A 25644-nucleotide genomic window follows, 5' to 3' on the forward strand; every position below is an offset into this window, starting at 1 on the left:
CAGTTTTTAAAACTTTTTTATTGTTTTTAAGTTTTTTTGCTCATTTTTTAAATTATTTATATTATCTACAAAGTAAAAGTTTTAACTTAAAAGTTACATAAGGGTCAGGTGAGAAGTGGGATTTGATCACCTCAGCCATTATAATTTCATAAATAACGTTTCTCCTGTCCTCTCGGCTGCTCAACGTTTTCATTTCACAGGAAGCTTCTCGTCAGGTTTCGTTGTTTAGTTTGGTTAGAAACTTTTCATGTAGTCTGGAAACAAACGCAGCACATAGCAGCAGCAATAAACAGTAAGATTAATACTGTCTAAAGGTTGGAAGATTCTTTTTCTTATAACAAGGTGCAGACAAAATACAAGTTCCAGTTGAATTTTCCTCTTCACTCTCACTGATTAGTTACTATCATTCTCTCTTGCACATCTTACTTGGCAAGCGGACTCAAATTGCAATTTGGGACCCCTGAAAGTGTGTGTGTTGTTTGTATGCGTTTGTGTGTTATTTCTGCAGATATCAGGGCCTGAAAAGGATCAGTCATGTCCGGTACAACTCTCTAGCTTGTTAAAACATGTCACTGCATCAACCTGTTAACATTCTCTTATTGCCTAGTCAGGGAGGGAGGGAGGGAGGGGAGGGGAGGGGGGGAGACAGGGGGAGCTGATGTGAAGCATGTTTGGTGAAGATGAGGAAAGAGAGGAGAGGGAGGGGCTCTCATTCTCTTCCTCGCCTGGTTATGAAGGCTCGGGCTGAGAAGTGCGACGCAGAGCGGGTCCCTCGGCTCACTGGCGCCCTCTATCTACAGCTGCTGCTGATGGTGAGGTTGCACTGCAGACAGACAAAATGGGGGAAACGGGAAAAAAGTGCTTTCAGTGACTTTCTGAAGTTGTTAAGCTCACATTGTTTTCCATTTGCCAAAGAAATGTTTTTGGGTCTCTTGCTCAGCAACAGATCTATGAACTCAGTCTGTGCTGCACAAGTCAGGTGAGCATGTCCCATAAATCCAGTCAACTTATTAGTACTACTGAGAATCACTTTTTAAAACAAGAAAGAAGTTCACATGCAGGAGGCACATGAGAAACAGGATTAGATTTGTATGGTCAGTCTGTTCTATAATCTGTGGTTCCATTTAGGAAACCTGACTGTTTGTAAAGCTGCACCTTGTATACATAGTTTGGAAAAAAAAAAAAAAAAAAAAAAAATATATATATATATATATATATATATATATATATATACACACACACATTACACATATTTATTTGAAATAATGCTCAGGCAATTTGTTTCGTAAAGAGCAGTTTTCTGCATTAACTGGCTTGGTGAGGGAGGACAGTGTAAAAAAAAGATAATCCACACTCTGGCTTGTTGTCGGCCTTGGCTTCCCATCTGCAGAATCATTTATCAAGAAACAGCACCAGCACATATGAGCGAGCGCATTCTTCTTTTAGTCTGGCAGATTTCAATGTTAGATCTGCTCAGAGACGCTCAGCGGGCCATCTGGTGTCACTGCAACCATCATCGTCACAGTTTACGTTACAGAGTAAAGGAGTGAGCTCATTGATCACATGAACTGACCTTGTGGATGTGCTAGGTAGGAGAAATGTGTGGTGGAAGAAACAGGTATGTGGTTGAGTGCCGTCTGGGGCATTTGGGGCTGAGGACCCCCTGGAGGACCCTGGGTAGCCATCAGCATCATGGTGGGGTGGGTTTGCCCCGGGTGGTGAGATGGCACCATACCAGACTGCATATGGGCCTAAATGTAAGAGACAGACGAAAAGGAAGAAGAGGTGATTAAAAGACGGAAGAGAAATCGACACATAACGAAAAACAGAGGCAGTCTGTTTGACCCTTCAGATCACTGGCTGTGGATGATGGAATAAATACATCTAAGATACATGGTTTAGCTTTCTTTTAACAGTTAAACATACACATTAGATTAGCTTCATGATTTCTGTTTGAGTGCATCCAGAATTGAGCTGGTGCAGGAGTTGATTAGCTTAGCTTAGCATACACTACTCTAGCATAACTCTAAAGTTCACTGACAGTTGAAGGTTGTTGTCAAAAGTATCAGATAGAGTTTGTGGTGTTTTTTTTTAATGGGTTTAGTCGTGAACTGTTTAATATTAAAGTTCATTAGTCTATGCAGCATTATTTGCAGCCTCTTCTGAATCCACAAGCTTCACAAAGATTAAAAACTCGTCTTACTCTAAGTGAAAAGATCCAAAGCTCAGAGAAGCCTGCAAAGTTAACATTCACACATTTCTATTTTTTTTTGGACACAGGGAGAATTATTTTTCATCACTAAATGAAGCCCGTTTCCTCATATGAAACTTGTTATCAGTTATCTTCTCTATAAAAAGTACAGAAACCAATAACATCGACTGATCTGTTCTGAAATATGACTCATTGATAAATAAATAACAGCAGGGGCTCATTTATAAATGTCACTTACACACCAAACAAGGCCTGCAACTGGCGTACGCCACTTCCCACGCAAAGCATGGCGTGTGCGCACACGTAATCTAACTGTGACCCAGGAGTACGAATGTTTTGGAGACGGAGGAAATGAGTGAGACATGGTGGTGACTGATATAAAGATTTGTCTCACACATTTCATTTCACTAAATATCAAACTTTACTCACTGATCCACGTCAGAAACATTCAAAACAGCAGTTTCATAAAAAAAGAAAGAAAAAGATTTCTTTATGTCCGCCAAGCATTAAATCAGCGTCGTCTCCAACTCCTATATCATCTATAAATCTAGTAATATTGGTGCATATCTGCTATAAAATGAGCCGATGCCGATATGCTAATATCGATTAGATATTAGATTAATCGGTGAAGCTCTAATAATAATAATAATACATCATCAAGTGTGACTTTGATTTTGATAAAAGATAACTGAAGTGTAGGACACAGAGACACAGCGATGGCTGTTGGACACACTCAGCCTGCACATATTTATTCTGGAAATTAAGTCGGGACATCATCGAGTTTTATTAGAGCCCGAAATGGAACAACGACCCGAAATGTAATGACTGGTTGATAATGTAACAAAATGCTGAGCACAAAACGTAGTAACTTTTTTGCCTAAAATGTAACAGCTTGTAACATGGTGCAGGCAAAAAAAAATCCTAATAATGTAATAACCTATCTATCTATATTTTGGGCTCAGCATTTTTGGGTTTCAACAGGCCTATATATCCTCAGAATTAGTCACAGTGCAGAGTTAGCCACAATAAAAAGTAACCAACAGTTAAAAGTTTTTTCATGAATCAAACTTCTGATCTTTTGATTGGCTCACTCATTTGTACGCTTTCTCATTCATGAGGCGCTTTGCATTAATCCTCATCGGGTTGACTGTTGGCGTGTGGAGGGCGTTTCATGTGCACACTGGTAGATCCTGCTTTGAAAAGGGAACATTGCGTGCAGTGTCGTCTGATCCCTTGTTCAGAGAAGCGGTGCTCGTTCAGCCCGCTGAGAGCACGCTGTGACTCACCTGCTGCACATGTGCCATGTGGTTGTGGTTGTAGCCGTGCTGCACCTGCTGTGGGTGGATGTAGACTGTCTGCTGGGCAGAGGGGAACGATGCCTGGGGAGACTGAGGGTTGGGTCCAGGGGTCATGGAGGGGGGAGTGGGGGCCAAGGTTGAGTACATCTGCTGCTGCGGGGGCTGGTTGGCCAGGTGGAGGGCCTGGGCTGCTGCTGCCGCTACAACACATGAAACACATTGAAATAAAAACACACACGCACAAAAAGAACACAAATCTACCGGCTGAAATGGGAAAATCAAATCATCCGGCCCTTTCCCACAGGCAGATCTCATCCATGGCCGTCATGACACTCCCTCCACAACATCAATGTGTAAAAGGGAACAGGCCCAGATGGTGTTCTAGGCCGGCTTATCAGAGAGGGTGCAGCAGAGTTTACCGAGGTATTCACACATTTTTAATCAATCCCTGGGATAGTGCATTGTCCCCACATGTTTAAAGACAGCCTCGATAGTGCCAGTTCCAAAACACACAGTAATTACCTGCTTAAATGACTCCAAGACCAATAGCACTAACAGCTAGCATAATGAAGTGCTTGTAGAGATTGCTCCTTAAGCACATGAATGCTGCTCTCCCACCAACCCTGGACTCTCACAGTGTGTGTACAGAGCCAACAGGCTCCTGTCCTCTCAGTAGACCTGTGTGTGAGCTGATCTCTGAGAGCGACCAGCGAGCCTGCAGAGAGGAGCTACAGAGGCTGACTGACTGGTGCAGAGAAAAACAATCTGGCACTCCACGCACACACACACGATTATCAACCAATCACAGTGCAGAGAGTCTACTTTCAGCTGCTGGTGAATTTCTACCTGTACTCCATTAAGAGCAAACTGCAGCATGGAATCCTGGTGTGTTATGACAGCAGCTCTGTGGCTGACAGGAAGGACTTACAGAGGATCATCCATGCAGCAGAGAATGTCATAAACACACCTACGGGAGATATCCTGCATCCTCAAGGACACAACTCACCCCGTCTACGACCTCGCACCCTCAGGAAAGAGCTACAGATACAACCAAAGCACGAGTCAGCAGACTCAAGTGCAATACTGTTAGAGACTACTGTTACAAGTGTATTCACACTGTCCTAAACTGCTAAACGTTGTATTGTTAATGCTTGTCCTTTAGCAAGTGTACACGCGTGTGTGTGTGTGTGTGTGTGTGTGACGTACTGTATGTGCAGGATTTAAAATGTATTTATTTAAGATTATATTTCAACTATATTTATACTTTTTTTTGTATCCTATAAAACAACAATCAACTTTCTACTCTGTTCTTCTCACCTGCTGCTGCCTGTGGGTGCTGCGGGTGCTGGACTGGGCTAGCAGCTGGGTGGCTTTGAGGACCTCCATGTTGAGGAGGGCCACCCTGCTGGCCCTGGCCTGTAGGCGTAGCAGAGGGCTGCGGGTGCTGTGGGTGAGGGTGCAAGGTGGCACTGGGGTGTTGGTACTGCTGAGGCATTGGCCCTGGAGACACTGTGGGACAGGAATCAGTGCGTGTTAAAGTCCTGACACACCAAGAGAGACCGTCAGTGAGCGCTGCTCGCCCTAGTTTTTGCGGTGTCCAGCTCTGTCGCTACCCGTCGGCGCAAGTTGGCCTTTTTATGCTGTCGACGGCGCGGTTGGGGGGAGGGATCTCTCTGATTGGCTGTTCAGCAAAACAGGAGAGCCAGAGCGCGAGCAGAAATACAGAAGAGCCTCTTCTATCCTTGCTTCACTAATAAAAGGCCACTGTCGTTTAGACTTTTCTTCAGTCATTCTCGATCAGAAGTACCGATATTCTGAGTAGTTCACAGCAACGGTTTGTTTATCTGCGCTTGTCCTTTCCGGTTTCCCGGTTTTGGAATGGCGATTACAGACTACCGCCACCTACTGGTATGGAGAGTTATTGCCTCTCACACATTGTGCTGAACATACATGTTTGGTCGTTGGCTGTCGTCTTTGCGTTGTGTTCTAGCGCAGCTTTTTAGCAAAGACAAAAAAAGGCGTTGTGCGCTGCGTCACCTCACCTCTTTCAGGTCTGCTTGGTGTGTCAGGGCCTTCAGGATAAACATAATAAAGCAGTACAGAGACACTGGATGCACACTCTGACCAACAAGCAAGTTCTGGGCTTCCGTACCATACATGGTGTGTGTCTGCTCCGGGTACTGTGTAGTTGAGGAAGAGACAAGGCTGGGCTGTCCGTGTGTGGGAGGCGCCATCATCCTGGCACCGCCCTGCATTACTGGACTGAACACGTGCTGCGCCTGGAGGACACACAAGGTCACACAAACACATTAGAGCGTGTGTTCATCTGTTTTCAAACTGTTATGTAAATATGGATGCCTCTGATTGACCAACAAAAGATATCACTGGTCAGACGATGAATTATTTCAATACATTATCATTAGAGGCTGGCCCCTGCTGTGACTGGGCTACCAACATTAAACAGCATACAGAGAGATACCGCTCCGGTTTGAAATTTCCCCGGCAACTTTTTATAAGGAAGCAGGAAGAGATTTTCCCTCACACACTCCACAGAACACCAACACAGGGAAAAAAATTGGGGAAAAAAATAAAAAATAAAATCTGATAATTATCTCAACCTGAATTGTATCCTTGTCAAGCGCTGGGCATCTAACAACAATATATTATTTCTGTTCTCCACTACGGCGCAGCATCATCAAACTGGGAATCGTTTACTCGTGCTATCTGTTTGTCTTAAGGTCCAGTTTACAGCACTTAGTGCACCGATGATAATCAGCCGTAAACACGGCCAGCGAGTTGAGCTACTCCGTGCAGTTTGCTCTTGTTTTTAATCTTAAGCTCTCCTGACCAGGGATGGATTCAATGAGTAGCCATGAGTGGCTAGGGAAAGGTCTGAAATCTGACTGACCCACCCCCTTGGTCAACACAGAGTCTGAAAATGACAAAGATTAAATTCATTTTTCTTATCAAAGCTAACACTGGTTGGAGTGCCTTGGTAACTCAGTGGTAAGAGTGAAAATGCAAAAAGAGGAGCATTTCATTTCATACAGGGCCAATATATGGTTTCTGAGTCTGTTTTAATTTATAGTTTATTATTCGTGTTTTAACCTCCCATTTTAGACCACATGGTTTTTTCACATTGTTTCTTGTTAGAACCAATCTGGTTTGACTGTGGCCTTGAGTTTGCTCCTCTGTGTTCCACTGCCTGTTCACACCTAACAACACTTCAGGGGGGAGACAATGTAGTCTGCACCACAAATCAGATGTGATGGGAGGCTGGCATCACGCTGGCTCTCTGTCAGGTTTCTGGACCTCATGCATCTGTCAGACAAACTGGTAAACTGCTGGGAGCGGAAAGACTGCCGCTGATTGGACCAGACTAACAGTCAAAGTTACATATGGGTCTTAACAGAGGAGCCTTGGGGACAGCGCTGCTAAAGATTGTATTTTGTGTGGGTTTTTTTTTTTTTTTTGGACTGGTAGAAAAAGAATACTCTTTACCTGTGACTGATAATGTGTCATCTGCTGGACCAGCGGCTGACTGGTGAATTGCTGCGGGCTGCAGGTAAAGTACTGGGCAGAGTAGGCGGGGCTCTGTGCTACGATAGGGGGTCCTGCTGCCGTGGCTGGATGCATCATGGTGGGCGTGCCTTGTGGGTGGTGCTGGTCTGACCTCTGCTGGGGCATGTTGGGTACTGGAGGTTCATGGAGAAAGATTGTGTGGAGAACAAGTTTGTATTATAATTACTACTGATCTGATTGGTCCTTTTTCCTAACTCCTCTTTGATTCCAGTGGTTGAGACAGAGCTGGTTTTTACTGAGATGGCACCTATATAAGTTTCCTGTTTGAAAGATCATCTTTCCTTAATCCTTCTTCACAAAGAGGCTCTGTGCCAAAACGTTCTCATTGGTCCTTGCCTACAGATTCAGCATTTCTATGTTTATACAGAGTTAAAGGCACTAGCTAGCCGAGCAACAGTAAAGCTGAGAGAGAGAGAGAGAGAGAGAGAGAGAGAGAGAGAGAGAGAGAGAGAGAGAGAGAGAGAGAGAGAGAGAGAGATGCAGGTAAGGGGCGAAGTGAGATTAAGCAGAGGTCATTCTCACCTTTACCTGGTCTGTAGGGTTTAGACTGGCTGACTGTCATATGTGGCATCTGAACCTGGTACATAGCTGGAGACTGAGGAGGAAGGAGGAAGTGAGGAGGAAGAAAACAACTTTATTCTCAAACGTCTTCAAATTGAATTAAAACCAAACCTCAACTCAGAGGAATGTGTGCTGACCTTTCTTAACCGTTCTGTAAGGACAAAATCTAATCAGCATGAACCAACAGATACAAAAAAAAGATCTCACTTCTAAACATTTGTGCATGTAAGATTGTGGGAAATATCTCTTACCTTGGGTCACATGCATAATCTAAACCCATCTATCATTTAAAGTGTGAATTCAACCCAATGACTGCTCGTCATGGTCCATTCCTTAACGCTTTAACATTAGAACTCATGCATTTATCTTACAAACAGACAGAGAGGCTCCTATTAGCTGTCAGCCAGTCGTTCAGTGAATAGATGAAGCCAATAGAAAAAAAATGAAGTTATACAAGTCCATCTGTGATGACAGTTGAAATTGCAATGAGAAGTTGGCAAACCAACATCTGATGGCATTAATTCAACAAGCAAGCACAACATCTCACTGATTGGCCTTGGAAAAAAAAAAGAAAAGAAAAAAAAAGGAAAGAGGAAAAAAAAAAAAGGATTAAAAAAATTCACAAACCTTCCATATTATGCTTTTCTAATGGAGCAAGAGAGAGAGGAGGAGGGGGAGAAAAGGGAAAGAGAACCACTCTTTAGTTGTTTACCAAAGTACGTTAACGTGTACACGTGTGTCTGATGTTGGATCACCAAGTTTTCTTAAAGCAACACACAAGATACACTGACTGGCCAAAAAAAGTCACCGTCTGGATTTAACTAAGTCAATAGGATAATTGCTGCATTATGGGTATTATCACTATGGGTGATTATGTTTCAGCTTGCAATAAGTTATTTAACCCAAACTGATGCAGTGAGGAGCTTCTCCATGTGTGGAATGACACATTCTGTTTCAGAAGGGTCAAATTATTGACATGAATCAAGAAGAGAAGACCTCGAAGGAGATTACTGAAAAGACTGTCCAACACAGGAAACATCTTCGATGAAACAACGCGGTCTGAAAAAAATCTGGAATGATCGGCGATCACTTAAACGTTTGGATAAATCGAATTGTAGAAAAACAACAGCAGAAATCAGAGTTTTGTTTAATAGTGACAGTTAGAGCATTTCCGCAGCGAACGCGTGTCGCAATCAAAGCTAAAGGCGGTCCAGCGAAATATTAAGAATGTGTGACCTCTATTTTAGCCAGCCAGTGTATAGATTACAGGCGACTGATGTCATGTTTTTATAATTCAATAATCTGACAGATACCAACGTCTGGAGGATGAGCATGAAAAACAGAATGGATGAAGGTATAAATATGAAGTTTACACCAAAGAGAGGAAGAAGAACGTCTCAAGACATAAAGGGCTGTTAAAGCACTTTGAGTCCCCTTGCTTTTTTCAGATACCAGAACTTGTGTGGATAAGGCGAAATTATCTGGAGGAGTTTGTTGCTCCCAAAAAACAGATCTGACGATTTAAACCAATATATACATATAGAGAGAGAGAGAGAGAGATTTTTTTTTTTTATTTTTGTTGCAATTTTATGTTTAAAATGTGTCTTTGATGTTCTTTGGCTGACACAGGACTGTGAGACCTGTAGCATTTTTGGAGCCGTCACTAACTTGTGCCTTTAATATAACTAACTTGAAGCACTTAGAAAATAGACGGCTAGAAAAGATTACATGTTCAACATGCAGCTAGCACTTCCAGAAAGCTGAAACTAGACAATAAAAAACATGACACTCATGCTGGCTGATATGAGAACGTTTGTAGCGCTGTAGTGGAGGAAAAAAAAAAAAAAAAAAAAAGGAATTAATTCAGGTCCAGCCCTCTAGCCTATTAAAAAAAAGTGAATACAGAAATCAGGGTCAATTCATGATGGCATGCATACAAATGATAAAAGGGAAAGAAAAAAATAAAAGGACAAACAGAAGCTGACATGCAGAGAAACCTAATGGTGATGGTTGTTGGGGATTTAATGAAATGTACTCCAAATGAAAAGGGTCATCTATATGGTCAGTTACTTCTTTCTTCATATCTATGCGTGTGCGTCTCACCTGAACTCCAGGGCTGACAGGTGTGAGGGGATACATCTGTGGGAAGCATACTGTCTGGCCGTACACAGCCTGGGGCTGCTGGACCATGATGGAGGGGCTGGGCTGGCCCTGAGGCCGGGGAGGCGTCGGGGTGTTGGCTGGTTTGGGCTAATCAAGGAGAAACATGTACAGAGACAGACTCAATGTTTGTTCATTCTCAATCTCAGTTTGAGTCATTTAAATCATGAAGTCTGGCAGCAGGAGAATCGTACTGACCTGTGTGTTGAACCTGGGTTTAAACTCATTGGCGTTAGGGTTCAGAGTTGACTTCTTCACTTGACTGCAGGAGCACAAAGAAAAGAAGTTAGAGAAGTTCATCAATCAGAATGTAACTTTTCTCTCCACAGTTTCAGCTTGAGCTGTACAGTCGGTCACTTCCACTCACTCTTGTACAGCCTCCTTTTTCTCCTCCTTTTCTTCATGCTTGGGTCCACTGAATGAGGACGTAGCTGACGTCTGAACACCCTGTGATGTCACATCCAGCCCTGCCCTCTTCATGTCTGGGGCTGAAGGAGAAGGAGACAGCGCAGCGGGACTGCCAGGCTTACTGGTGTTGATGGTGGTGTTGGTAGATGGAGCAGGGGCACAGCCGGGCGTGCTTGCAGCAATCGCAGCACCATCATCCATGCCCTCACGCCCAACTGTGGAGGCTTTGTCCAGGGGGAGGTCTTTCGGCTTGTCTGCTGGATCTCTGGGAGGCTTGGTCATCATCTGGTCAAAGGCGGGGTCAGAGTTTGAACTAGACTGCAACTTAAAATGAGAAGACCACTCAGGAGATACACACACAAGCTGGTGAGCATGAGTTTGTTTAAGAAGATTTGAACATTTCTATTGCATGGAAATGAAATAAATACTTACCCTAAAATCTACACTAAATTTCTTTAAATTATCTATTTGTTTTCTGTGGTCTGATGCCATAGAGGGGGGTCCTGTAGCATGAGTAAAGAGAGAGAGACATGCTTTTAGGATGAAGAAATTACTTTTTTTCTAAGACAGAACAGAGATAAATAAAAATCAAGTTTCAATCATTGGTTTCTGAAACGAGTTTGACCTGTACCTTTACAGACTGGTCTGGTGATACTGGGTGAGCTGTCCAAGGGCTTGATATTCTCCTTGTTTGCCATTGGGGAAGTTTGCCTTGTTTCCTGAACACGACACTCCTTTGCTGTAGAGAGCAGGAAAGTAGTCACTTTACTCCGAGCAGAAAGAGAGAGACGTTTTTCTAACACTGATTTGGATAGTAACAAAATACATGAATATAAAAGTACATAGAAATGAGGTATTTTACATCCAACATAGCATCTCTTAAAGCATATCCCTCAAGCTTACCATCGGTTAATGGAGAGGCGACCATGCCGGGGGCGGGGCTAGCAGCAGTAGGGGAGGAAGTTGATGTTGGTGTGGCAGCAGTTTCCACAGGTGTTGCTCCGGTCTGAGGTGAAGGTATGGAGGAGGAGCCAGAGGACGCTCCTCCCATACTGTTCTGTCTGGGGGAGCGAGGTCTGTGAGCTGAGGAGGACAGGAAGAAAGGAGATTCTGGTCATGTAACTCACTTTCATCCAATGACACACAGGAAACGATGTATAGATAAAGAAAGGACGCTCAGGAGTGTACTACCTCCACTAACCACTGATGACCATGTCCCTCCAGAGGAGCTGCTCCTGGTCGGAGGAGTCACTGGGACCTCTCCAGGGGTATTGTGGGAAATTAAGTCCACTCCTGGGGGGACTCCAGTAGTCCGGGAGGGCGGCACTCTGTGAGCACGAGGGGTCCGCTGTGATTTTGGAGACATTCTGGGTGGACCTGAAGTAAAAAATAAAATAAAAAGACAGAAAGACAGAGAAAGATGAAGACGGACAGAAATCGATGATGTGACAGCGGGAGTGAGGTGAACAGCGTCCTAACATTCTGCTGTGAAGATCCCCCTCTTAACTCACCTGTGTCACACTAAAGCTCAAACATCACACCACACTGTAACGTTATTCACTGACATGCATGTTAGTGGAAAAGAAGGGCACATGGTCCTGTAAAAGTGATCCAACAACACAGCACACTTTTAAAAACCACAGCCAAGTGAGGTGGGAGAGGAGAACCGGGAAGACGGTAATGACACCTGTGTTCAGCGATAACTCTTTAGTAGAGTTTGTGCAGTTACACAGAAAGTATACCAATCAGGATACCAAAATATATACGATGATGTGATACTAATCAAACTATTTCAATACCTGTTTTTAAAAACCATGGTGACAATATTAGAGGTCCAAGGCACCCAATAATCAGTCATCTTCAAATTGCAAACAAACTCGTGTTTAATGTCTAAATTGCACAAATAGATTGGCAACATGTTGGTGTCACTGTCTTCAGTAAACCCGCTTTAAAATACTCCATTTCAATTAGTAATTTTAATTCATTTGACGCGAACGGTGAATTCAAAAACATGACTGAAGGTTAGCACGTTTTAAAACGTTGCTACTTTTCAATTTCACCATCATTAAAACAACAGATATTGTATTGTTGGTATGGTACGCATGGTATCAGAAGTATCCAAAAATGTTCATGTATAAATTACAAGTTTGGGGCAGCACTGAATATTTTAACTCATTACTCCAGAAGGTTAGATTGAACATGTAACAAGGCTTAAGTGTGCACTTGGTCTAAAAGCAAGAGGAAGAAAACTTCCGAGTGAAGTTTTTGAAGTATCTAATTTGGGATATCGCAGTAAAGGATTCCCACCGCGGTATCACTGGCTTTTGTGCCAGTTGAGTCACTTTTCACATGAAGCAATAATCCTGTCGATCTCTAATCTGTAGCCAAATCGTACACTACAGGTTTTTAGAAACACACACTGTCGTGACTCTGGTGCTACGGAGTGTCTGCTCGGCTGCTCACACGTACGCTGGTCTGTGGTGTGTTTTTGTCTCAGTCGCTGATTGTTTTGCTCTTATTAAGAAAAATAGTTAAAGTCACAATCGAGCTGAGCTCTCAAATGTGATGCCTTTCTGCATCATCTGAACAAGCAGCTTGATTTGGCTGAGAGCTGAAATGTTCCCAAAGGGTCAAAGATACATTTGGTTTAGGTAACAGTGCAGTTGCCATTGTTTCCATATGAACATAAGTTGGGGTGAGGTGACGATTGCTTATGTTTTCCACAGTTAGCTTGTATATAGCACGGTAGCCTTTCTAAATGGGAAAAAACGACGAAGCAATGCAACACAAAGCACGTATGAATGTGTACTGCCTCACTACAGCTGTAGGACGAGTCCACGGGATAACTTTAGAGAGAGCAACACATTGTTGTTATTGCTAACCTAGTCCCACTACTTCTACTTGGCAATTGTTGTGCAACTAGCTCGCTACTTTTAGCTTATTGAAGCCTCCTATCACGCGTACTTAGTGCAGCGGCAGAGTGTGCACAGGTAAGAGACGAGCAGGTTAGACATCCAGACAACCGAATGATCAGTGACAGCCACATATTCTTCTTTAATACCTCCTTTTGTAAGAGCTTTTGATTATTGATTGCTTTCCAGATGATTTCAGTAAATATCACACCAAAGTGTCAAATCTAAGTAATCGTGTGTTTTAATGGGGAGTCTACACTGATGCAGGAATAAGGCCAGAGACATCAGATTAAAAACTCCCTGCTGTGTGACATCGCTTCAATGAAACTGGCAGTCATTTATAAGCAGAGGAGAGACACCAATGATTTAATTTAAGAAAGACTTAGTTCACTGTGGCTGTTTAAATAATGTTATCTATACAGGTACAACAGATGACAATCTTAGCCATGAGTGATGGGGGGGGGGGGGGGGGTCATCAGAAATGCAATAAACTGGCGAAACATCTTAGCAGAGAAGGTTCACAGAGGAAAAGCTCGTTTGAACAGAAAACATTTTGAGGTCTTGCAGTGGCAGAACTCTTTCGCTTAACAGAAAGCACAGCACACATCGTGTCGCACCCACATGCCAAGGTGAAGCTGCGTTATGCACTGACAAAGGATCAGCTTTGTAGGCGACTGAATCATCACCAATGTTTGGCATGGGAATGACAAATCTGACCCCAAATCAGGATTAAAAGGCAACTTCACCTTTTTGTGTTGTTTCACACTAGACCTGGGCAAATTGACTAGTTCACTTATTAACTCTTAAGACACTTTTTCCTTAGGACTTTTGTTTTCATTTTGAGCTCAATCCAATAACCTTCAACTTCTGCCTTTGCCCAGATCTACTCCACACTGATGTGGGTACCTTCTGAAGACATGCGTTTGGGCAGGGTGTTGGCTGGAGACGTGGGCCCATGGTGAGAAAAAGAGGATGGGGAGGAGGGGTAGGAAGGATGGGATGAGTGAGAGGGAGGTCTGGAAGGTCGAGAGGGGGGTCTGGAGGGTGGCCTGGTGGGCGTGGTCGCCCGAGGAGGCAGGGAGGAGGGGCCAGACTGGTAACGAGAGGGGGGGCGGGAGGAAGGAGACGGACAGGGTGAGGGCCAATGGGATGGACCTAAAGGAGGGAAGGACAAATGATAAAAGGATGACAACCAGTTAAAGTGGCGAAAACAAAAGTATGGTAGGAACAGAAAGAAGGAAGAGATTAAACACATGAGAAAGAAGAGAAAGGCAAGAATAATATAATCACAGAATAAATGCTTTAAATAAACAACTGCAACAAATCTGGACTTTCCAGAGACCGTAAACCACAGTCACCAGCGACTCTTAAAAGCTTCACAGGGGGGGGGGGGGGGGGAAGACGCATTCATCTTACCTCCATTGACCACCCTCTGGTCGGCCCCGGAGCTGGGACTGTAGTCGTGGGGTCCTGGTCGAGGAGCCGACGGTCCAGCTGAACTCTGAGCCAGACGAGGGGAATTCTGACGTCCCGGTCCCCACGACATCGCCTCCCTGTTCCTCTGGCCTGGAGGAATGTACTTGTTCTCTCTGCACTCACACACACACACACACACACACAATTCAAGCAGAGCTGTTAGGAGAACACTGTGGGGAATCAGTCTTTAACATTCAGCTAATTACTGCTCCAAATCAGCCAAAATAATGATGTTTTCTCCAAATACGAAGAAAGTATTTGTTCAAAGAACAGCTGCTGTCTATTTAGCGAGTTTACTGGAACTACTCTGTTTCCTTCTAAGGCTCGATTATTCTCCTGATGTGGCTGAGCCCTCTACCTCAGTACCCTTTTACAAGCATTATGTCAAATAATATATGTACTGGTACTCTGATCTTTGCTCTTTGATGGTAAGAACTTTACGTCCACAACATGATTTATTGATGATGTATTGAGTGTAACCTGCTGGTTCAAAGCACATTTAAATACTTGTGCCATGCTGGTCCATCAATCTTTCTCTTGACTCACTTTTTAGAGAGCATATAGCAGCGTGAATGCTCTATCTATGTCTCCAGCTCGCTCTTAGTCAACACAGAACCCGGGGGACCCTTAAGCACTTCTGGATGATAAATTCTCTCGGATTATATTTATAGCAAGTCGAACAGCATGAACATGTTGCTTCTGGTTAAAAAAATAAGGCTGGTCTAATTTGTAGCAATAAAAAGAGAATCATGCATGTTCCCAAAGGTGACATTTGCAAATATTAACAATAAATCTGGTAACTCAATTAAAGCCAAACCAGCTCCATAAATTAGAAGATTTATAATGAAAACATGGAAATGCAGCAGTTTTGTGGTGCAACATTACAAGTGGAAAAATAATAACCAGTCATGAGAAGTGCACGTCCTGCACTGACACAGTGACCACTAAAAGAAGTACGTCATGTTTGTCCGGAGTCTCACCTGCTGAGTGTGTGAGCCTCTCGCTCCCCTCGCACCACAGCAGTGTATTTCTCCTCCTCAGAGCGTTCGTCATTCTCCAGGGCTACGCGGGCTTTGTATGTTGCGCTGGCCTCTATCTCTTCCGCCAGCTGGGCAGCACGCGCCTCCCTCTTGAGGAACTCTTCCGAGTTGTCCCGCTCCAGGGGGACCCTGGGAGACAAGCTCAGGTCAAAACAGGGAGCGTCTGAAATCAACTTTTACTCTTTTCATCAGGTCTAGACATGATTCACACTGTGTAGGTTTAAGCAACACTACAGAATAATATATCATATTGTCAGTCGATTCCTGTTCATTTGAAATGTTCTTAATGGAGAAACATGCTCTAGGCTTAAAAAAAAAAAAAAAGCACAACATATTGCTATAGAAGATGCTGCAGGTAATGCACTGCACAAGCTTGTGCAGCTGAACTGTCATGACTTGACGCTCATCTGAAAAGAAAGGATTTCAGATTAAACTTTCTGGGGGGGCTGGACTCACTACTGTACAAACAGTGTGAAAGGATCACAGCCACCATGACATAAGCCAAGCAAACATGCCTTACAACTGGGCCTGGTGGTCTCTCATAACTGGTGTGAAAGCAAACCCTTTGGACACCACACCACATACTCTAAGGGAGGCGTACGGTTCCTGTTGGTGGATTACATTTCACTGTTAACGGCACTCTCAGCTTAGAAACATTACTCGATGTGAATAGAGATGTTCATGTTTCTCCAGAGTGTACACAAAAAGGAAGACACACGGACACAGGGAAGCTTACGTGTATGTAGACAGGCTGCTGTCGTATGTAGACAAGACTCCATATTTCTCCTCATTGTACTTGAACATGTCATTTGGATCCCACCCGTTTGACTGAAATAAAGAGTGAGGAGCAGAGAGGGAGAATTTCATAAGCGCTCTATGCACCTGCGTCTTGTTATTGGTGTGCATCACAGCACTCAACCCTTCTTTCACTCTCAAACATACAAGTCACCATATAAGAGAACGGTATAGATTCTATTGTTTGTGCAGCACCAATAGTTTGGCTGTGTCTGTTTTCTCACCACATCTGTATCCAGAGACTCGAGGCTGTCAGAGTTGTGGGTCTCTCCTCCATCCCAGGGCTCCAGATCTTTCTCTTTATGCTCACCATTGATCCTGGTGCTCACTGCTGCATCTGTGAAATTGTCTGCAGCACACACAGAACACACATCTATGTAACGCAGACTGCCTCACGCAAACACACTAGTACACACACACACACACACACACACTCAGGATGGTATACAGTCACATTGCTGCACTCTCACTGTGTATGCAGGAAAGCAATCATGCCTCGAGAGTTCTGCCACAAGCTCTGACAGCAAAGGTTTAAAAAGAGGTAAGAGTGGTCCACCAGGTACACCCACTGACGACCAGACATGAAGCTGACTGGATTCAGAACAATCCTTTCAAATGTATTTCAGCTGTTGTTCAAGCTGGCTTTGGTAGAAGTAACACATATACAGGGTTCAGGATTGGTCAAAAGGTTTGCTTTGTAAATAAATAAAAAGGTAAGTACTCCAGGGCCTGTGACAAAATATATTGAATTTATTACACATCACCCTGGCAGCACCCTGGAAAAATGCATTAACAAAAATCACAAAGCACTTGATGCTGATGAAGTGATATACTTTCAAGACTTTTAAGCAAACACTTGACTACTGTCTTTGGTGTTACTAAGCCAGGGGGGGGGGAACATTGACTTTTGAAAGGAAGTGCCATCTCCTGTCAGCCCAAATCTGCTCTGAAATCCTCAGAAGCGGTGCCAATGGACTTGTTGCACAAAACATATCAGCCACCTGCTGTTACATAACTCCGCTGTCCAAACTCATCGCAGCCTCTCTGGCACCAATCAAGTGCGGAAGCATTCGATTGGCACCATACGTGAAGTTGGACTAATGCCGAGGTCAGACGACATGTTGTTAGCGCAATTTTGGCCCGATCCAGCAAATGTAGGGATTTGGGACCTGCTGGTCCTGACAATCTGAAATCTTATGATCCCGTGTTGTGCGTCATGGTAAATGACTATCAAGGTCACATCAGGGACAACTTATGACCTCCTGACAGAAAGTCTAGCTTGTTTGACGTTTCTTTCTGCTATCTATGAAGTGTTCCTTCACAGCAGTTATGTTGACCAATGAGAGCACAGAGCGATCCGCTCTGGTTACGAGCGTGAAGAAAAGAAATGGCGAAGCGAAAGAAGAATGATGAAGTTGATGCTACGGGATTGAACGATGACACGAAGGAAAGTTTCAATTTAATTATAATTTTTCATGATAACCGTCTTCTTTCCAGGTCTCGTCTGACCTCGCCCCTCTTGCTGACAATGTCATCACGGCGGTTGCGATGATTGATCCAGTACCATCGTGTAATTGTGGAGAAGTCACGGAACGAATGTATAGGTCAGTGACCGCCTAATCTGACACAGTGACCATTGTAACACAACTCGTGGGTCTGAATTCAGCATTACACGGCTGGATTATTGGAGTCGAGGTTGTTGAAATGCTCTGTGCACTCTGTCCATTCAGGGAATCGTGGATTACAAATCAGATGTGGGCAAAGTGAGGGGTAAGCAAACATGCATTGAGATTGCTGTCAATTCCATGACCTCAAAGCACCACAGGGCCAAACTGAATTAAACATCCTTTCATAACTCCCTTTTTTTTTTTCCCCCCAATGCTCAGGAAGCAGATTTTGGTGCTCATACAGGACATGAGATTTCAATCTGTTGCTTTCAATGGAATCATGTTAAAAGGGTTAAATAGTTTCCTTTTTCCTTCTTGCTCTGATTGTAACTTTGAAAAGTTAAAATAAGAAATAATAACTTTACTCTTGCTCATCTTTAGCATAAACTCCACACCTGTGTCTGTGGCATGTATCAAAAGTCTTAATTTCCTACTTCTTCAGATCTTTTACTAATCCTGCACGACAAGAGTTAAAATAATGGAATAAAATTGTTCCAATATTGCCGTGCAGATATAAAGTGGATTAAGTTAATACAAAATTGAACATGTGCATATCAGCTATAATTGCTTTTTTTAATTTGCTGGTCGTCATGTTTAACACAATATCTTTGTTTACAGCATGTTGTAACCTACATGAAAAAGGTGTGAAAGCATGACCATTACACCCAGGCTTTCATCCAATAGGTGAAATGTTGGCATGCAGAGTTAGAGAGCATAGCTTGAATGCAGAAAAGAATGTATTTATTATAGCTGAATGCGAGTTTTGCAACGTTTACTGCACATGTACAATGACATTGTGATTCATTGTGCAGCCCTACTCTTTCAACTATGAACTTTATGAAACCTACACCAGGCATAGGCCCACACAGACACTCATGTCAATGTTACGAGGATAGGCCTTTATTTTAGCCTCTGCTAAAATAAGTTCAACTTAGTAGCCTTTTAAAAAGGGAAATACTTCCACAGAAAGCAACATCTAATCAAAAGACAATTGATGAGGATCTTGTCAGAAGATAAAGCACGAATGACCTGCATTGGGTATTTGATTCTTTTACTGAGATTGTTTTTCTTTATATTCCCCAAATCAAGTTTGATTTCAAATGTAGTCAAAAGGTGAGAAGAGATGAGCCTCAAGAAGAGCGTCACAGATTTGTTTGGGTGCATACAGAGATGTGAGAGAAGAGAAAACAGCCATATATTACCTGTGTCAGAGGAGACTAGACCATCAGAGAGGGGAGACAGACAGACAAGAAAATCAAAAGATGGACTAAAACACACAATGACTGACAGGCCATTAAATCAACATTGTACTTTCTAATCAGCAATCTTAATGGGACTGACCTGGATCAATAAACGTCTTTAAAAAATGTTAAGATGTGTATCATCAATGTAAAAGCTTAAAATGGAAATCCAGCTTAAGCTTTTGACAAGCCATGTTTACTGAACTCCTTTTGTCCCTGATCTGAGCCAGTGAGATGGTGAACAGGATGTACCTTGTAAAAATAAAAAGCACATGTTCTAATCAGTACGTCAATGAGGTCCTCTGGTAAGACTAGTCCCATTGGAATGGAGCTTAAACAACTGAGGATCTCTCCCATTACAACTCGAGTTCCAGATGTGTAACTCCTGTGCAGCACCACCTTAAACTCATACAACAAAACGCTCAGTTTAACTAAATAAAACTCGTCCCACAGTCCATTATCGTTCAAAGGAGAATTGTGAGGGTCAAGATGAATTGGATGAAGAAGACTCATTCAGCCTTTATTGAGTGTCCTTGCTGTGCCAGGGCAACCTTTGGATCAATCAATCGATCCCATTAGTCTTCAATGACTGGCCACTGAGAGCAGACACACGAGATGTAACTTATGGCAAAGCCTCCGTGACATCAAGGGAGCAAATACAGGCTGAAAAGGATCAATATGTTGCGTGTCTTCAATGTGTTTGTTTCTGTTTGTGCAATGAATACAAACTAACCAAGCTAGAATGTGTATGCTTCATGAGATTTTCAGTATGAACAAGACTGGGTACATAAAGACTGCCATTGAAAAAAAAAAATGAAAAAACACGTCTACACAAATGCCCTCAGTACCTTTCCTGGCAAAATTGAGGTCCACATCTTTGAAGGTCACTACTACAACATCTGAGGCCTTGAAAATGATGCTCTCCACAATATCTTCTTTCCTGGGGGCTATGCTCGGCTCTGGGCTCTTTCTGTGGGCTGCATCCAACACCAGGTCACACTGCAGGAGTAAGGTTTGTTCAAATGGATTAAAAGCCAACGTGAACCACAAAGACAACTTTTACTATTTACAGGACAGGCGACAAATCGAAGAAAAAAAAAAGACATTCTTTATTATATTTCTTTGGTGTGTTTTGGCCCAGCATGCCTACGTAAAAATTACCCACAGAAACATCTCTAGGTTCATCGTCTGACAGCATATATGAAGTCCAACCAATATGAATACATGGAGCTTTAGCCGATTGGCGTTCAGATCAGAAGGGGGAGCATGTGCATTGCAATACGAGCAAAAATAAACCTCCAACTTCCTAAAAACAACCACTTATACAACTGCTAGTACAATGCTACGGGGGAAATTTGAAAACAAGTTGTGCATCCAGAGATTCATTTGTTGACAATAAGACAGTGTGCAGAGGATGGTGGGTACAGCTGGGTGAATACTTCACCATGTTTGACTGCACTGCTTGCACACACTGTGGTAATAAAAGCCAAATGTGATGCTCGGTTTTGGTCTTAAAACAAAGCGGTTTGTTTGCCTGCGAGCGAACCAAATTCTATTTCATTTGGAGTATCCTGCCAGCCTTGCTCACATTTCAGTCACAACAACCTTATAAAACAGATATTAAGATGTGTAAAAAAAGAAAGAGTGCCGTTTTGGTTTGAATGCTATAGAGTATTTATGTTACCGACATTCCTCCAAAATCTAAGGGTGAACACTAAATACCTTTTTTCGAAACAACAACAATTGCTCAGGTTAAACTTTTGATTTGTGCAAAATGTAATTTCCCCCACAGGAGAGAGAATGGGGAATACTTCAACCTAAAAGGGAAGATGAAAGACTGCATGCCTCTCCTCCATAAAAGGAAAGACAGAAAGAGCGATCCTTGTCTTTGCAACATTAGGAGTGAAGCTGCTATTGGCTGCTGGGTGGGCAGTTATTCCCAGCACAGTTAACTTTAATTTGCACGACTGCTACCGAGAAAATCCCGGATCTACTTCCACTTTTAATTGAAGAACATTGCATTGTTTGATACTTACCTCTGGGCCGTACGTCTTAAATACTCCCTCATAGACTGCTCCGTTTTTCACCTTCAGCTCACACTTGGCCCCCTATAAATCAATGGGCGTATCATCACTCAATATGTTTATAAATAAGCTGCTGCTCATCAGATGAAGGGGAAAATTCTAATTACACTTTTATAAAATAAATTCAGAAAGCCATGTGTGGTGAAACAGACAACTGCTGGATCAATCTCTGTCTTGATTGTTGCAGCCAGGTGTCTCTACAAATCACAGGTTTTGTTTATAGCAGCGTAGACATTTTTGAAGAAACAGCAGGCAGTCAGAGACACACTCACAAACTTAGAGTAAGCATTATTCACAACGAGGTTTCAGACAAGGGTTTTTTTTCCTTCAGCAACTGGGCTTTATAATACATCTCTATATATATGTATATATATTACATAAAGACTGTACAAGTGAACATACCACCACTGAAGTCAAGACATGGACCATCCTCATATTTGCATATACCCCATTGAAAATGACCTAAAGAAAAAAAAGACAGTTAACGTTTGATATTTCCAACGTGCAAAAAAAAGAATGATGATATTAAGTCTCTAACGGCTATGTGACCCTGTGGACATTTGTTAGACTCCACTTTATTTCTACTTTATCTGAAATCTATTCTGTGTGACTTTAAAACAAATTCCATGCCTTTCAAAAAAAAAAAAAACATGTCACCATCTTCAAGTGACTCGAAACAGGCGTGTGGGTTTCCAAAAAAACAGCTATTTTTCTTTTACGACATTTCATTCAGGCAACAAAATACAATTCAATACTTACAGCTGCAGGACCTTTACCACTGTGTCTGCCCCTGAAAAAAAGGCAACGTGTCAAACTCACCATCATTAGCCCTATTCAGATTGCCATTTCAAGGTGCCATATTTACGTCACTCTGACGTTTCGCTCTCAATACAATTGTTGTGGAGGAGTAATGGAGAACAAAGGGATCCCCCTCTATAACGTAGTCCGAGGTAGTAACAGAATCATTGCAGGGACATGACGGGATCGGGGTGCCAGTGGGGAAGTGCAGTGCAGTGTGTGCGTGTATATGTGGAGCTCCCACAGTGCTGTGCTCTCTTGCGCTTCTGCAATGCCATAAGGCAATGTGAATTCATGCAAAGATTCATCTTTGCAGAATCAATAACAATATCTTAACACGTAATGAATTCGGAGCCTAGTGTGTAACAGCACTGTTGCGGAAACACAACCTCAGAAGGGCTTACACCATAATGCAAACTGAAATACAGCAGTGATGGAGGCTACTGTACAACTGAATGACAGAAACCTCAGAAGGAGGCAAATGCCTTAGATATTAAAGAGCACACAAAATCAAAATTAGACATCTTGAAAATTCTAATTCAGTTCATGTTTCAATGCAACATAGATTTGTAAATTCCTCACATATGAAAGGGTATTTAGCAGGTTACAAAAATGATCAAGCGGTTTCCAGCCAAACGCTCAGTAGTCCACATTTTTTTTCAAGCATGTCCTAAAATGCACCTTGTTCAGCAGCTGGCACGTGGCCAAGCATTCACACGATACAGTGAAGGCAATGGCTACTTTGCCTAAATCTACTGTAGTATATGAATAAGAGGCTTCACTTGTCTTGATCCAAAAGATTATGAAGGAACCAATACTAATCGTTTCGCAAAATGTAATAGGTTGCTTTGCTGCACATTCGTCTTATTTTACAATTTCTTCGCACGGCCTCAATAGATAAAAAAAAACCTACGCAATGAATGGGACGTACTGTCCTAGTGACCGGTGTACAGAAGAAGCCTGACCGTATTAACACCTCCCATAACCACAAGACGCATGCAGCTCCTGCACAGGCATTATAAGTACGCTTTATCTTAGGACCACACACAATAGAAATGTCATGCTTCAAGGACATTATTTCGTGCCAACAGTAGCGACGGCAACGTCAAGGTTGAAAGCCCCGTCGGTCTGATACTACCCCCCCCTCATCCCCTCCTCCTCCTCACCCTCGTCTCCACACCCGCCCCTTTCTCCGTGCACCCACACGCTTTATAACCATTTCTTGGCAATCCCGTTGCAGCAATATTGCGGTGATATACCAAATTACATGACAGTAAAAAAAAAGAAAACATATTTGCTTTATAATAGTCTTTCATGTAGCACAGGATGTCCCGTTTAGCAAGCAGAGGCAAGTGCACTGAATATCAAAGCATGGGCTGTCAAATGGCTAATTAACGCTAGCTGAATTGACTCCATAAACTGTTATCAGCAACTTGGCAAGCAGCCTCTCTCTCAAGCTTAGCACACGTGTGTGTGTTAGGGGGGTGTGATTGTCCAAACCAAACAACTGTAAAAACACAGTCAGAGAGGAGATGAAGGGGTTTAACATGAAGTGCATGAGGAGGTAACGTTACGTCGAAGTTGCAACATGATTTGAGCGAGCTGACAGGCCTCACTTAGCTGAGCAGCATAACGCTACACTAAAAGGCGTAACAAGGCCCGCATGCCGTCCACTAACCAACACGCATACTAGTTTTTACACCATTTCACTTAAATGTCATCTCTCAAAACTGTGACTGATGGGCGTGTCTGTGTATAAGGGCTGGAAATTGTCCGTATTATCCGTGACTATTACGTTTAATTTCGCTAAATTGACATTTAAATTCCACCGACCTGCCCATATTCTGTCTTCCCCCGCCGCTTCCTCCGGCACCGGAGGCGGCGGCGGCGCCAGCTGTGTTGCCACCGCCGGGCTTGCTGCGATTACCACCGGCCTTCATTGACATGGTGATCCCATAAAAGACGGCGTTTGAAAAGGAGCAGCTTCACACCGCAAAAAAATGCTTGAAGGCGTGAGAGTCGTGGTTTGGTGACAGCTTGGCTAACGTTAGCGATCCTAAAGATCTGGCTAAGATAGCAGGCTAATGTCAATGTGTCTCTCGAGGACGATGCTATGCTAAAGAGCTAGCTGGCTAACAGTTGCTAGCTAAATTAGCAATCTGTACAATTCCCATTAAAACTGAAAAAAACATATGATTAAAAAAAGGGACAACACGCGACAATCACTCTTTCAAAAATAAACATGGGTGTAACACCTCTTGTCAGTTTGTTTTTTCTAATCCTAACGAAAAAAATGTTGTTATCTCTAAATAGGGTTTTAAGCTATCTCGGCTTCTTTCCGTTGCTAACAGCGAAAAGACCAAAACAGTCTGAAAGGGCACAAAAAACGGCGGAGGGATATATGAGAGGCGGAACGGCTCAAAACACACAGCCCAAATATCGCTTACAGTATGTCCTCTGTAAATAGTCAATTTGCTATAAAGAAACGCTTGAACATGTTAACGTTGATCACTGAAAAGAAACAAAGGTAGACCTTTGTTTGAGAAAATTAAACATACAATATGGCACTATTTCCAGGAAGTCCATGGATCCTCCACGGCTGTTCAGCAGCATCCACGTGAGCCGGCGAACACACTAAACACACTGCACGCACACGCAAGGGTATCACCACGTTATTAACTACACACTGTGTATGTGCGTGCGTGTGTGATGGCAACATATCTTACACGTAAATTATGATTACTCATGTAGATGAAACTTAAAGGTGTTCCACATATTTTTACTAAATAACCCCACATCTATATTGATAATTTGCGCTACTGCCCTTGTTAATTTGTTAGCCCTACTGATGAGTTAAATGACAACTGATGATTTTTTTATACAGGATAAAAGGTACACATTAGGTAAAAAACAACAACAATTAACATCTAGGTCTAAATCCTGTAGATAACAATTCAAAGACACAATATTCAAGCAACTTTATCCTGTTATGTGTCTTGTACAATACATATCAATGTCAAATCGGGATTCATTCCCTTATTATGGATTTTTTACTTTAATTCCATTATTTACACATCCTTAAAATAGCTCAAATAACACAATTTAATGACGTTTCAATAACTTTAAGGTAATTGAATAGTTACTGTTTTCCAGACCAGCTGACTGAAACATTTTTGGAGGAGGGACATTTTTCAAACTTCTCTGTGCACATTATTCTTTATTTCTTCTCAAGGAAACTATCATGCAGTATGTTTCTCAATACCACACAGTCATCCACCGTTTATATTCATTGAAGATAAACAGAATAACACCTTGATCAGATTTTGTATTTAAGAACTGTATGGTTGGAAGGAAGTCAGTTGGTCCTGATTATTGCACTACCATTCATTTTTGATCAGAATCAGAGATTA

The 25644-nt window shown here is 42.7% G+C and overlaps 1 protein-coding gene across 20 annotated transcripts; it reads right to left on the reverse strand.

Annotated features, from left to right (window-relative positions):
* On the reverse strand, window positions 1-24907 carry atxn2 (ataxin 2). Of its 20 annotated transcripts, none has more exons than XM_079368102.1 (26): window positions 24793-24907; window positions 22196-22226; window positions 21839-21898; window positions 21389-21460; window positions 20201-20351; window positions 19314-19337; window positions 16669-16793; window positions 16386-16477; window positions 15590-15778; window positions 14550-14722; window positions 14040-14288; window positions 11413-11598; window positions 11125-11304; window positions 10853-10960; window positions 10654-10724; window positions 10181-10539; window positions 10012-10075; window positions 9757-9903; window positions 8281-8298; window positions 7615-7687; window positions 7012-7205; window positions 5663-5789; window positions 4828-5019; window positions 3499-3710; window positions 1574-1751; window positions 1-823 (listed from the first exon to the last, which is right to left on the reverse strand). In XM_079368102.1, exons 3-26 carry the CDS (start codon window positions 21869-21871, stop codon window positions 795-797), a joined length of 3246 nt encoding a protein of 1081 aa, XP_079224228.1. In that variant the 5' UTR covers window positions 21872-21898; window positions 22196-22226; window positions 24793-24907; the 3' UTR covers window positions 1-794. The 20 variants fall into 20 exon arrangements, with proteins under 20 accessions (XP_079224228.1, XP_079224226.1, XP_079224229.1 ...); XM_079368100.1 differs by having other exon boundaries at window positions 7621-7687; window positions 10181-10545; XM_079368103.1 differs by having other exon boundaries at window positions 10181-10545; window positions 19314-19328; window positions 24793-24906.
* Between the last annotated feature and the right edge of the window lie 737 nt (window positions 24908-25644).

The sequence above is a fragment of the Symphodus melops genome, assembly GCF_947650265.1.
Source record: "Symphodus melops genome assembly, chromosome: 1".
In the NCBI taxonomy this organism is placed as follows: domain Eukaryota; kingdom Metazoa; phylum Chordata; class Actinopteri; order Labriformes; family Labridae; genus Symphodus; species Symphodus melops.